Genomic DNA, 12,541 nt, shown 5'->3' with positions numbered 1-12,541 from the left:
TACTCATCTTGTGACCCTGTAGAATTTTCCCACCGAATTAAATTCTCCACATAATAAAGAACAAAATCTCCAGAGCCCTCTGCTCTTCACCGTGTTCAGCAACTGGCAGAAAATAAATGGTTGCATTTTCCATTTCCTCTCCTTTGGGAGAGGCTGTGGTACCCAGAAAGGAGATTGTACTTGGTAGGAAGACTTGACTTCTTCCATCCATATGAGTACAACCAAATTTTTAGAAAATTCTGACCACCTGTGCTTGAAATCCAGAACCCCAGACTCTCAGTTGCCCAAACTTAGGCATGCTCCTGTAGGCCCAGAATGGTCTGGGTCTCCCACATTTACTTCTGTGGGTGCCTCAGATACCATTTCAGAAAGAACTGCACCCATGAGTTTAAGCATTAAACCTAACCACAGGAACCAAATCACCTGTCGCTCCTGATAACCCTATCCATAAACTCTACATTCTACATAACCCTAGCAGTTTTGTGTATGAGCTTTTTGTTCAAAAAATGTGAAGATGACCTCTACAATTTTACTGTCCTATGGGATATTGAATAGAAACAAAATTTCAACTATCTCTCAATGTCAGAACTTCTCGACCAGAAATTCTCAGAGCTCACGAGTCCTTTCATGGAATTTATTAAGAAAATTATATGTGCATGAAATCACTCATATGGAAATTAAAACTCTCTTATCTATTACCTGTTCAATGAGAATTTGAGGGAACTGATTTTTCAGTGTACCCATCTCACACGTTTTAATAGAAGTGTAGAAAATTCCTGGCAATTTTGTGATGTCTACATTATAAGTCTTATTGTTCTTCATGCTTAGAGAGTGGTTTGTTCTCCAAAGCACACATTTGCTATCATTTTATCGCTCATTTATGATTATTATTCATTTATTGTTCATTTATGATTCTAAGACACAGAATTTATTTAAAATATTGGATATCCCATTAAATACTGATTAGTGCTAAAAACATTCAATGATGAGACCAGTAAAATTCCAGCAAAAGGTGACAGACATAAAGTCAGTATTTAGTATCTGTTTGGCTGGCCAAACTGCTTTAGATAGAACAGAAGGGGAAGAAAGTGCTGCATTTTATATAAATTTGAGAAACAGAGACTTTTAATGAGAGAAACTTGGTTAATGTTGCCTAAAGAAAATAGCATATTTGAAGAATTATTCATTCTTTTTCAACAATTCTTTCAATTCTTGTTAAGGGAAAACTGAAAGTCCCAAAGTCTTTCATGGAGGATAAATAACCTGGCATGTAGAAAAATCTGCAGTCTTTTTAACAAGGAGAGGCAACTATCTTTATATAAAAAAATTGTTTGCACTTTTAGTTTATTTATTAGCTACAGAAACAAAAATTCTGCTACGATATTTTCCTAAATTTTCTTATTTGTTTTGTTCCACTATATCTTATTTAATTTGTCTGAACTTCCAATCAAAGGAAAGGATTAAAGCACTTCTCAACTCTAGGGAAGCCCAGAAACCAAACAGATCCAGGTTCAAATTTCCCACCTGGTCCTTTTATCTGTAAACTTGTCAGTGCATGGCTTTCTACACATTGAGATACCATCTAGTCTTGGCATACACCAGTCTCATGGATTGTTCTACCTACCAAAGTAACAAAGAAAATAATACTTTTTATTGGCATCCTTGGAATGAATTAAACATTTTCATTTCTGTTCATAAACAAGAAGAATTCTGCATATATTTACCCATTGCTCCATCCTTCTTAGTTTTTTTTTTCTTTTTTCTTTTTAAGAGGACCATTCCATTCTTCTTTTGTTACTACCTGCTATTTTAATCTACATTTATCACTATTAGCTCTCAAAAGTGTTTTGGGAAACTATTTCTGTCTTGACCACATGTCAGTATTTCCGATGTGTTATTCTACTGCTGGAGATGGCACGATAGGTGCTTCTTGTGATCATGATATGCATCCTAAACCAGAGACAGCACTGAAGAAGATGCATTCTTACTTATGGCTTTCTGAAGTATAATTGGCATAACACAGCTCTTTTAAAAATCACCAGAAGTTGAAGAACCCATGAAGCCAAGATCAGAAAATACTGAAAAATTGGATACAGACCACTGCAGTGAAGCCTGGCAAATTTATTATCATGAAAGATGTAATCAAAGATGCACAAAGATCTTCTTTGAAAGCCTTAATTCCACAGAATCATTTTAATGCTGTTATAGTTTATTAATTAGTCCCACGGGATTATAAAAGAGGAATAAAGTTTGTGTACGATGAGGCCTTAAAACACAGATCCTCACCTGTTCCCACCTGTGATTAGTGGCCTCTCAGGGTGTGTGGTGGATGCCAGAGGTACTCCAAGCTTATGACACATTTCATCGTCCTTATCATGTAGTAGGCTTTCTTCCATTTCTTCATCACGTGCCTTCTTTTTCCCTCCACCTCCTGCTGACACTGCATCAGTAACTTTGCCAAAGTTACCTAGAGACACAGGATTACAAGTGAGGAGATGACTAGCAAGGAGATGGTAAATCTGAATGAGGTTTAAAAAAGAGGAAGAATATTCATACTAGTGAAACTTCTTTGTCCCTTCACTCTTATCATTATCTGCTCCTGACATACCAAAGCATAGAAAGGTCCTGACTGATTATGTTCATCCCAATGTCTGTTCAGATTCCAGAACCATGCTTCCATTACCAACCCTACCCAATAGGCATCTAGAATACCAAGGCCCATCACTGAGAGATCCTCTGCCTGCTAACGCCTAACCCACAGGAACACCGCAAGAAGACGACAATTTTCTTTTGGAATTCTTTTACTAAAGAAACTCAGAACAAAATCAATACTGTCACTAATATTTCTAGACCCAGGACCCCGAGTATATTTGTCTTAGATAGTAACCGTATGTCTGTTTTGCAACATGTGGATGATAATTACAGAGCCTGATCTCAGAAGCGTTATAGCTCATTTTCAGCCAAGCAATTTTTGTTAAGTAAGGGTTGCAAAGGGACCTTTAGTAAGAACAACACCTTGAGGCTACAGCCTCATGCTTGACACTAGAATACTCTGCCAGTAACACAATCATCTTCTCCTATAAGATTTTTCCTTAAAAGGCAGTTATCAGCACTGGGAAAGTTGTGTATCCATGAAAGTGGTAATTACAGCTTAAAGAAAGGCACAACAGATTCACTGAAGGAGAGGGATGTGCTGTCACCCCACACAGCATCCCTGTCTGGATTCTGGATTCAGCCCTTCATGTAACTAAAGATCATTTGCCAAATTTGGATCCAAATTTCAACTGCACATGTATTTGGCAGATGTTCATATCCTGAGATCAGAGCCAGACTCATCTTTAGCAGTAATTCAAACAAGAATACAAAAATCAGTATCATTTCTCAACCAATTATACAAAATGAGTTTCTTGTTATTCCTAGCACTGCTTCCTGCTAAGTTTCAGCATGAATCAATATCACTCATTGATTGCTCTATTAGTGAGAGCAATCTCTCTCTGCACAATTATCCTTACTGCTGAGCACACCAAGGTACACAGGCACAAAGATGGCAAGTGTCAGGGTGCTACTTTGCAATAAGACTCTAAGTATGGAATGAGCATGGCACTACCCATGTGCTGCCCTGATAATCAGGGTTTAATTCCAACTTGTAAGCCTTGTTCTGAGGGTGATACTTGAGACACAGCACTCTGTAGCACATAGTGTCCACATGCAGGTGAGAAATCCTCTCTTCTTTAGAGAAGACTTAACACACTTACCAACAGAAACCTCAAAGGTTATTGGCTTGTCTCCAATCTTCCTATCAATCATTGTGGCTTCAAAAAATGTCCCGAAGAGGAGGAACTCTTCAGATTTTTCTCCATAGATCTGTTGGAGAAGAAGGAGGCAGAAAAAAAAAGATATTTATTTTACTTTCTACTCTTCTTTTGCAGCACAGAGACTTCACAAGTATCCAGCAGCTGTGTTAACTGTTGTAGATCTAGCATCCTGAGATTGTCAGTGAGAAGAAATACCATTCTGCTCTTACTGGAAAAAGAGAAAAACATGAATAACTTTGGTTGTATCAACAGTGTCCAGTAATATCAGTTGGTCACATAAAAGTAATTTCTTCTTACTTCATGTCCTTCTTCACCAGTAGTCTCTTACATAGTTCCTTTATTTCCACGTACACTTAAACCACCATTCCACCTGTAAGTTTCTGGTAATTCAAGGGCACTTTTTGCTGCTTGCCCAGCTCTGTTCCTCAGGAGTGACTTTAACCTACTGCTCTTGTGTTTGCATTATCAAGGTGTCGACCTGGTGGGTTATTTGCCTTCCCTAGCATCACAGCACAGACACTGGTAACTGTGTTGTCAGCTTTTCACATAAAGTGAAGCACAGGAACCAAACAATCATGACACAGAAGCAGGCACTAAAAAATGTCACTTATTGAGAAGTTTTGAGACTCAGTTTTGTTCTATATAAACTCATTCAAGATCCATTCAAGGAAAGTCAGCTGAGTCCTCTTGGGCAGTCAACAAAGCAAGCTATTAACCTCAAGTCAAGACTAAACTCAAATGAATTGAATTTTATGGCTTACGTTCTCCCAGGTTCATATACTGACTGCCACAATCTCCCCAGTACAAACACTACTGATCTCCTCAAATGAATATCAGTTATTGAAGCCCATCAGGCAAGATCAGAATGAGGATCTTTTTGAACAGAGTGAGGAAATGATTAAAAAATCATCTATATATGAATGTTAGTTTCCCTGCCTTTTGCAAAGCAGAAACAGCTTTTGACATAGCCCACAGTCTCTTCTTTTTGAAAATAACTCTCTGCTATCCACAGCAACAGAGTGTATGTTTCCAACAAAAGAATTAGCAGCATTTCAAACCAAACACAACTTCACATGCAGATTGCAGCTCCAGAGAAGCTTCTCTGCACCTTGATTGTTTTCAGTATGAACCCGGAGCAAAGTGTGCCTACTAACGCTGAGGCTCAGAGACTGTGACACACATTTACCTCCCATTACAAAGAAAGCAAATAACAAATGTTTAATGTCTTCTTGCTGATGGAATCAGTCAGCAAAGTTCACCTGTGGAGCCAGGTAATTTGCCTCTGTTGTCCCAGAGGCTCTATGAGAGCCTCCAACTTATTTGTAACGGCTCCTTTTTCCGCTTTTCTTTTCAGAGAGATGAAATACAATTACTTTGTCTATTATAGCATGAAATATTGCTGAAACAAAAGAATATCTAGCAGCACTGCGTTACGTTGCTACTTCTTACTCATTCCATACTGGAAATTGAGGCACAGTTGCCAGAAAGAAATCCTTATTACTGCAATTAATATTTATTTGCGATACCGCAGGGTTTGTTCCTCTACCTGGAGTATTTAGCTAGCAGCTAAAGCCACATTGTTTGAGCCTCTTACAGTAATGGATTTCTTCTGTGTGGAGGAAAATCTATATGAAAATAAATTTCTTCTCATGTCATTGCTTGTACAGTCTTCAGAGAAGAACAGAGGAGCCATGGCAATTTAAGGCTAGATAGGTACATAAAGCAAGACCAGGGCCCAGACTTGCATGTTGGCCTGCAGTTATCCATCCAACTTCTCTGCCAACACATTCCTTGACTTGTATCATTTAGCAGCTTTTACCTCATATGTTTCTAATAGGAATACATAGATATAGACAGTGCAGAAGAACTGATAATACAGAAGGTAAGTTTTATGGAAACCGAGTCCTAAGTAGTACTTTTCTCTGAGTTTCGGATACATATTAATTTTCCATTTGAATTGCTTTATTATCAGAAGACAGCAAGACTATGGGGGCAGCAAGAGGGGAGCATATAACAGCAGCACTACATGATCTAAATGTAACTATAGAAATCAAAGCCATCCTCAGAAGTTCAGGGGTATGTGTCAATCAATCTCTTAATATCACACCAACCTCTGAAGGCACATCAAATGGCTCAACTTCCACTTCAGTTGAATTCGTCTTATCTGAAGGAGAAGTTGACTTTCCATCCTCTCCCGTTTTGTCAGTTTTGTCTTTTCCTTTGGCTGCCTTATCTTTATCTTTAGCTGGCAACTTGATATCCTTGATGATTCTTGAAAGTTTTGACTCACGAGCTCCTCCTGAAAGTATTTCCACAGCAATCTCAATGAAGAGACGCCCCCTGAAAGATGCCCCTTCTCCAAAACCTTCATTAAGATCCTGGTGGTCATCCATGAGGCTGTTATTCCTGGCTGAGCCATAGAGATTGATCCAGGCAGGCCCAAAGGTAGGCAAGAACCCTGGGAATAAAGCACATTTTATGGCTTCTCCATTAGGCATTAGCACACATTCCTGGCAGTCTGTTCAATGAAGTTTGCCTCTCATGCTCCAAAAGCCAAGCCTGGGTCCATTTCTATGCAGGTATGGACCAATTTCTATAGATCATTGTTTTGCAGGGCAAATCTTAGGCACTCAGTAGCTGCTGTTAATACTCAACCAGGGACTCCATGAATCTGAAGTTCTTTATCAGAAGATATTCATGCTTCATGTGCTGGGAACATAGGACCTATCAAACTTCTTGGAAGAAAATACCTTGCTCCCAAAGGATGAGGACTGGGACATGGTAGCAGAGGCTTTCTCACCTTGCTGTTCACAGGCCCATGTCACTTCTCACCTTATATGATTTGTCATATGATTTTGGTTGAAAGAGTCAGATACAAATTTGAATTGCCAATGACAACTGACTGTGTTCCATACTGTGATAACACAGTATAAATTAGGCTGGAGACATGTGCTCAGTCATCAGTGAAAAGACTCAAGGCAGTGAGTTTCACATACATGAGGGTTTACAAAGTTGTTTATGATACCGCTTTGAGCTGTGGTAGCACCCATCTGAGCGCTAACAAAAACACATTTCCCTTCCAGGATAGAAGCCTGTTCTGCCTATGGTGTGCACTTTTTGCTTTCATTGCCGAAGAGACACTGGTACAAACTGTAAACTTACATCAGTTTATCCCTAATGGTCTGGAAAAAATTCTTGCCAGTCACAAAGAAGGTACCAATTAATGCCAAGTAAGGAAGTAGCACACTACCATACACCTAGAACTTTGAATTAAACAAAGAAAAGGACTTTGAGAACAACAAAAGACATGGATGTTTACTTGAACACTGGGAATCCCTAAATGGAATTAATCAGTGCTCAGATCTCAAACAACTGGATTTTACCACAGGGGCATATTCTGGAATAGCCGTTTTTCCTTTACCTTTGTCACCATCTTGTTCATTGGATATTTTCTTCAAGTCAATGAAGTGGGTGGCTAAGGCCACATCGTTCATGCTGCCCTCATCCCAGACCTGGATTTTGACTCTTCGGCAAAGTGGGGGGAACATTTCCTTGAAGATAATCTGTTCATGCCATACAGGATCTGCACAATTCTTTTGCACAGTTGTCCGACCCTGAAATGAAAGTCCAGCATATGTAACTCTGCAGGGATTAGACTCTTGAGAACAGCAATGAGTATTGTAATTGCACTCAGCAACATTTCACCAGTTAATTTTTAAGCACTAATATCCTGTGTTGAAAGAACTTCTGCTTTTTCTATTAGCTTTTTTCTTCCCTCAGTATCTAATAACAGACCACATTATGGCTTAAGGATTCTTAGCTGCACACAGCACACCTTAGAATAAAATCTAATTCATAAAATTATAGAATCTTCTGAGTTAGAAGAGACCTTTAAAGGCAATCTAGTCCAACTCCCCTGCAGGGACCCTACAGCTAGATAAGGTTGCTCAGAGCCTGGTCCAGCCTAACCTTGAGTGGCTCCAAGGGTGGGGCATCCACCACTCTTAAGGCACTTCCAGTGTTCACTACCCTTATCATAAAAAAAATTCTTCCTTACATACAGTCTAAATCTCCCCTCTTCTCATTTGAAATAATTTTCCCTCATCCTGCCACAGCAGACACTGCTAAAGAGTCTGTCCACTTTTTTCTTACAGCTCCCCTTTAGATACTGAAAATTTGCAATCAGCTCTACCTGGAGTCTTCTTCAGATTGAACAGCCCCAGCTCTCTGTTCTCAAAGGGAAGGTGTTCCACCCTTAAATCGTTTTTACCCTCCTGTGGACACATTCCAACAGGTCTGTATCTCTCATGTGTTGAGCATTCCACATCTGGATGCAGTACTCCAGGTGAGGCCTCACAAGTGCAGAATAGAGGGGCAGGATCACCTCCCTTGACCTGCTGGTCACGTTTCTGTTGATGCAGTCCAGGATACAGTTGGTCTTCTGTGCTACAAGGGCACATCGCTGGCTCATGTCCAGCTTCCCATCCACCAGTACCCCCAAGTCCTTTTCATCAGAGCTGTGGTCTATCCTCTCATTCCCCAGCTTATACTGATAGTGGGGGTTGCTACAACCCGGGTGCAAGGACACAACAATTCACTTGAATTTGTTGAACCTTATGAGGTTCTCCTTGGTTCAATGCTCAAGCCTGTCTAGGCCCCTCTGGATGTCACCTCATTCCTTGGATATGTTGACCACACCACACAGCTTTGTGTCATCAGCAAACTTGTTGAGGGTGCACTTGATCCCACTGTCAATGTTGTTGATGAAGATGTTAAAGAACACCAGTGCCAGTACTAATCCCTGAGGGACACCACTCAGCATCAGTCTCCATCCAGACATTGAGCCGTTGACCAACACTCTCTGGGTACAATCTCTCAACCAGTTCTTCATCCATCAAACAGTCTACACATCAAATTCATATTTTTCCAATTTGGAGAGAATGACATTATGAGGGACCATGTCAAAGGCCTTACCGAAGTCCAGATAGAGGATGTCAGTGGCTCTTCCCTTGTCTACCAACATGGTTACACCATCAAAAAAAGCAGCAAGTCATGCAGGACCTGCCCTTGTTCAAGTCATGCTGATTATCCCATATCACCTCCCTCACTTCCATGTGCCTTAGCACAGCTTCCAGGAGTTATCCTCCTGGAATCTTGATCTTCCCTGGCGCTGAGGTGAGACAAATAGGTCAGTGGTTCCCTGGGTCATCTTCTTGGCCTTTTTTCCAGTCACCAAGGACTTCACCTGACTGCTTATGAGTTTTCAAATATCATCAAGAATGTCTTGGTGATTACATGAACCAATTCCCTCAAGACACTGGGATGTATCTCATCAGTACCTATAGACTTTTGGATGTTCAGGTTCCCAGGCACTCATAAACCTGATCTTCACAGTGGGAGAGGCATTGTGCCCCTGGTTCCCACCTTCTGTACCATCTGCTTGAGGGCAGTGTGTAGAGTAGTTGCTAGTGAAAACTGAGGCAAAAAAATTGTTGAATACCTCAGTCTTCTTCCAGATATGCCCTTCTAGATTTTCCTTTTCTTAATTCTTCCTTTCTTTAATTCTTAATTCTTTCTCTTCCCTTCCTTCCCTTTCCTAATTCTTGGGACCCTTATCCCAAAACTTATCTGTGAAGCCAGACATTTATGTTTATGCTATAAAATGCACATCTTAAAATGGCTTTTGAAATATCTTGGTGGTAATAATGCCATGCATTTTGTCTCATAAAAGCTTAAATTCATTACTGCTGCCAGGCTGTATGTATCAATGGTATTACCTTAATTTAAGTGATTTATCTAGTTTAAAATATGATTACTGTGGCTCATGCTCTAGGCACATATCTGTGTGCTACAGATATAAACTGGAGCTTCTCCTAGCCTGTAAAAGATGGCAGGACCATATCACAGCAGCAACAAGCCTTCTGTTTTCACATTTGATGAAAACAAGTAAGGAAGGAAGTCCAAGTGAGCTACATCCATATTTGACATGCTAGCATGCAGACTCACATTGATGACCCATTCCTGTGTTTTCTTCAGATCTCTATTAACCCTGAACTAACCGCACACATTAGACCAATCATTTTAACCCATACTAGTTTCAGACTTTCATCATTTGGATTCACAGCAAAACGTGAACTCAGCACAAAAGTCCTCACTCTCATGTCTAAAACCTTTAGAGGATAAAATATACTCCTCCTCTCTCTCCCCAGGGATTCCTTGTACACAGAAAGTATTGCTGCTTTTAAATAATTTTCAGTTAGGTTCTTTCATTATTTAGGTCAATAATCAAAACATCAATAACCAAAACAAGCTCCTTGACATGGTCCGTCACGGTTGTAACAGGGGAACTGGATCCCTCAGTTTAATCCAGTTTAAACCTACTGATTTCAATCCTGTTTCATTTTTTCACTTTAAGGAGATCAGAATATTGGACTGACTTAATACCACACTGCATAATTTGCTGTTTTGTAACTTGATGCTTTTGTAAAAAATCTGCAGAATTTGCTTTCCCCTACTGCTGCCTGACTCCAACCTACTGCTGCGAGAATGATACTATTTCTTCTGCTGACATCAAGAGTTTATTTTACTTTTTTTTCCTGAATAATTTAAGAACTGAAAAATTTCCTTCTTTGAAATAAATCTGTGTTTTCCTTATTTTACACAACAAAAAATTAAAGGACGTCTTCTCTACTGCCTGCTTACTATACAGCTAGCAAGAAATAAGGCCTACATTTGTGATCAAGAGGATCCCAATTACCATTTGACCTGCAAACATGACCACCACATAGGGATCCACAAGGTCCTTACTGTCGCCTATGAACGCTTTCGTGACATTTGCCATGATGCTAGAGTTCATCTTTGGAAGTCCTTCTGCTTTGTAAATTCTCACATAAAATCTGGCCCATGGTCTTTCAGATGGAAATCCTTTGGGGATCAAGAGATTCCTGAAAGGAAAGAGAAGACACTTCTTTAAAATTGAAAGTGATTTTTTTTTTCCAAAATTGTTATCCCAAGTTAGCCTGCATTCTGAGTATAAATAAAAAAAGGGGGTATAAATTTGTTTCTGGATCTTCAGAACCACAGCATTTTCTGGTTACTATGAGAAAATAATACACCATTATTCAGCAAACATATCTGTGTGACATATATGTGCTTCTAAAAGCACAGAAAACGTCATCTGTAGGTGACCTCTGGATATTACCTATTTCAACACCCTTCTCAGAACAGATCTAGCTGGATCAGGTTGCTCAGCACTGTGTCTGATAAATTCTGAGTATTTCCACCTGCTCTCTCTTGGCCTCTGCTACATTTAATCACCTTCATAGTACAAAATATATAAATTTATTTATTTATGTTCAGCAATTCCTTTGTTCTAACTTGTATCCAAAGCCTCTAATTCTTCTACTCTGAAAATAATCCAGTTTCGTCCTCTTCATTATACAGCTGGAGACAGCAGTAAGATCCCCCTTCGTTTTCATAAGGCTCAAGTAATGAATCTTCCCAGCTCTCCTTGTAGATCATGCAATCCAATTCCATATCTTGGTAGCCCTTCATGAGCTTGGTCCTATATGTCAGTATTAACATTGCTTTTGTAAAATCTAAAGTATAACTGCAGCTTGTTACCACCTTAATTTCTGTATTTTACATGGAGAGTGCATGTGAGTTTATTTAAGAATGTGGAAAATACAATATGCACATATCTGATAGATAAGAAGTAATAGCTTCTCGCGCTTTTTCTTCTTATTTCATTGCTTTTCAAAAGTATTTCAACTGATTAAATCAATGAATCTTCTATCAAGGATAATCTGGCACTTAGCCACAGGTTCTGGTCAGCTCTGTCAGCTACAGATAAGTGACTATGACTTCAATTTATTTGAGAGGATTATAAAAACTTCTCTCTTTCAGTACATCAGAACAGCCAGGCATTTGATAACTTCAGCTATTAACCCTGTATTAGCAATGACAGGAGTGAAAAGAGAGCAGAGGACTTTTCAGATACTTAGTAAAGAAGGATGCAGTAAGAAAGAAACTATTGGCAGTACTTTTCAATCTGCTCCTCAGTATCAGCTGTTTTTTGTGTGGCTTGTATCGTGTCGCCTTTCCCAGTCACACTGATGTCACACTTCAGGTATCCCTTGGTTCCTGTCCTAATATCAGCAGGATCTGTGAGAAGCGCCCACTTGTCGCAAAATTGATGACCTGTAAGATGGACAAATTTAAACACCAAAACATGCAAAACTTGCTCCTTTCCATTTCCGTCAAGGGCACTGCAATCATTTGTGTTTTCAGCTGGATTTGAGGATATAAAACGTTATGTGACCAAAAAGGAAGACAAGAGAATTGATGTAAGTCTCACTGTGAACAAGGTTATTTTCATCAGAGTTTACTAGGATCAATGACTGAAGACCAGGGGAAGGCTAGGTAAGGTTTCAGCAGCTGAACTAAGGCTGAGGCTTTAAGAATGACCTGATTTTTGATGAGAACTGTCTGAAGATTTCTGTACTCTCCTGCAGCAAGAGGGTGGCCTGAATGGCCCTGCTGTTACATCTCTAGATGCTGTATCTGTGTAACACCTACAGCAAGTGGTCTAAATGCATCCATTTAGGAGAGATCAGGTCATAGAATGGCTTAGGTTAGAAAGGACTTTAAAGAGGTCCAGAGAACCAGCTTTGTCTGGTTATCTGTCATCCATATAGGAAGACAAACCTTCCAGAAATCCAGCTGAG

The 12,541-nt window shown here is 39.6% G+C and overlaps 1 protein-coding gene across 2 annotated transcripts in view; it reads right to left on the bottom strand.

Moving 5' to 3' along the window:
- FER1L6 (fer-1 like family member 6) overlaps positions 1 to 12,541 on the bottom strand; it is an 81,883-nt gene that overhangs the window by 39,784 nt on the left and 29,558 nt on the right. For both annotated transcript variants that reach the window (XM_052704043.1, XM_052704042.1), the window contains exons 8-13: positions 11,858 to 12,014; positions 10,573 to 10,759; positions 7,237 to 7,429; positions 5,927 to 6,273; positions 3,756 to 3,864; positions 2,287 to 2,467 (exon numbers count right to left, since the gene is read on the bottom strand). In XM_052704043.1, coding sequence (XP_052560003.1) covers positions 2,287 to 2,467; positions 3,756 to 3,864; positions 5,927 to 6,273; positions 7,237 to 7,429; positions 10,573 to 10,759; positions 11,858 to 12,014 — 1,174 coding nt within the window. The remainder of the gene's footprint in view (positions 1 to 2,286; positions 2,468 to 3,755; positions 3,865 to 5,926; positions 6,274 to 7,236; positions 7,430 to 10,572; positions 10,760 to 11,857; positions 12,015 to 12,541) is intronic.

Source organism: Tympanuchus pallidicinctus, unplaced genomic scaffold (assembly GCF_026119805.1).
Source record: "Tympanuchus pallidicinctus isolate F22 unplaced genomic scaffold, pur_lepc_1.0 scaffold5, whole genome shotgun sequence".
Classification (NCBI taxonomy): domain Eukaryota; kingdom Metazoa; phylum Chordata; class Aves; order Galliformes; family Phasianidae; genus Tympanuchus; species Tympanuchus pallidicinctus.
The sequence above is the reverse complement of the archived record's forward strand: the minus strand, read 5'-3'. Positions and strand labels throughout refer to the sequence as shown.